This window comes from Lycium barbarum, chromosome 10 (assembly GCF_019175385.1).
Source record: "Lycium barbarum isolate Lr01 chromosome 10, ASM1917538v2, whole genome shotgun sequence".
NCBI classification, from domain to species: domain Eukaryota; kingdom Viridiplantae; phylum Streptophyta; class Magnoliopsida; order Solanales; family Solanaceae; genus Lycium; species Lycium barbarum.
In genome coordinates, this window is record NC_083346.1 from 116,054,282 (window position 1) to 116,056,024 (window position 1,743).

Here is a 1,743-nt window from a genome sequence, read left to right on the forward strand (position 1 = left end):
GATGATATAGGAGATGATGATGAAGTGGAAAACAATAGTATCCCAATCAGTCTATCAGAGCATAATGCAGGGGATGTTTCACCAAAACATATAACCAAAACAAAGAAAGAAGGGAGACATCACAAGCAAAACAGAGATAAAAGTGTGCCACCTAAGGCAGTAGGAGGCGTACTTACAAGGAAAGCATATGCCAAAGGAAGTCTATAATGAATAGCTCACTCATGTGGAATATTAGGTCTGTTAATACTCAACAGGCCTTTGAGAGAGTAGTTTTGATGCACAGACAAAAGAATTTCAATTTTATAGCATTGATGGAACCATTTCAGCACCACAGACACATAGATATGTATAGATTATGGCTGGGCATGGGCACTGCCTGGCACAACATAACTGGTAAGATTTGGGTGTTTGTTAACGAAGAATTTCAAGCAGAGGTCACAAAAGACAATGAACAACTTCTTGCTTTGAAGTTGACTCATCTAGATTCTAATCAGGAGATCATTGTTACTTCTATATATGCCAGTACAGAAAGGGCAAATAGAATCACTCTGTGGGATGAATTATATGATATGGCCTATACCATTAACTCACCATGGATTATAGGAGGTGATTTTAATGTCATTTTGGATGAAGCAGAGAAGTATGGAGGTCTGCCAGTGAATTTTCCTGAAGTAGAGGACTTTGCACATTGTTTGAATATATGTCAAGTAGCAGATTTGGGATTCTATGGAAGCATTTACACTTGGTGGAATGGAAGATCTGATGAAGCTTGTATTTTTAAGAGACTAGACAGATGTTTAGGGAATCAAGCTTTCCAGGATACATTCCCCAATTTTGAAGTGGAACATTTAATTAAACAAGGATCAGATCATTCGCCACTTCTTCTAACTTTCAAAGCAGATACCAGAGTCATTAAGAAGCCTTTTAGATTTCTTAACTTCTGGATAGAGCAGGAGAGCTTTCTGGAAACAGTCAAAGTGAATTGGGAAGAACAATATTGTTATGATCCTTTTTTCAACTTTCATAATAAGATGAAAAAGGTGAGTAGAGCTTTGACTAAGTGGAGCAAAGAAACCTTTGGGGATATTTTTAAACAGGTGGCTACCCTAGAAGAAATTGTCAAAGTACATGAAGCTGTTTTTGAAGAAAATCCATCCCAAGAGAATAGGACAAGACTACAAAATGTGTAGGCTGATTTAATAAGGTTTTATGCTATAGAAGAGAAATTTTGGAAACAAAAGTCTGGGATGCAGTGGTTTCAAGATGGGGATAGGAACACAAAATTCTTTCATGCCCATGTAAATGGGAAGAGAAAAAAGTTGCATATTAACAGGATTCAGGACCAGCATGGTGTATGGTTGGAACAGGAGCCAGAAATTATTCAAGAAGCCATCAGATTTTATGAAGATCAATTCACTGAGGAACAAGTGCCCAACAATTTTGAATTACTGGACAATATTCCTAAGCTTATTACAGCTGAGCAAAATGAAAGGATCAATCAATTACCAGAGGAAGGGGAAATGAAGAAGGCAGTTTTTGGATTGAATTCAGACAGTGCAGGAGGACCTGATGGTTTTACTGGAAAATTCTTCCAAGCATGTTGGGACATAATTGCTAAGGATATGGTGCTAATGGTGAGATCCTTCTTTTGTGGTCATGATTTGCCAAGGTACATCACTTGTACAAATCTGGTTCTTATTCCAAAAAAGAAGGAAATTAATACCTTTTCAGATCTGAGACCTA

The 1,743-nt window shown here is 37.4% G+C and overlaps 1 protein-coding gene across 1 annotated transcript; it reads left to right on the forward strand.

Moving 5' to 3' along the window:
• Positions 1-206: 206 nt before the first annotated feature.
• LOC132613364 (uncharacterized) lies at positions 207-1,190 on the forward strand. Its single transcript, XM_060327377.1, has one exon. It carries the CDS (start codon positions 207-209, stop codon positions 1,188-1,190), a length of 984 nt encoding a protein of 327 aa, XP_060183360.1.
• Positions 1,191-1,743: the final 553 nt, after the last annotated feature.

What these genes read in the sequence shown, in the direction of transcription:
- LOC132613364 (XM_060327377.1), top strand. Translation starts at nt 207, where the DNA reads ATGAATAGCTCACTCATGTGGAATATTAGGTCTGTTAATACTCAACAG.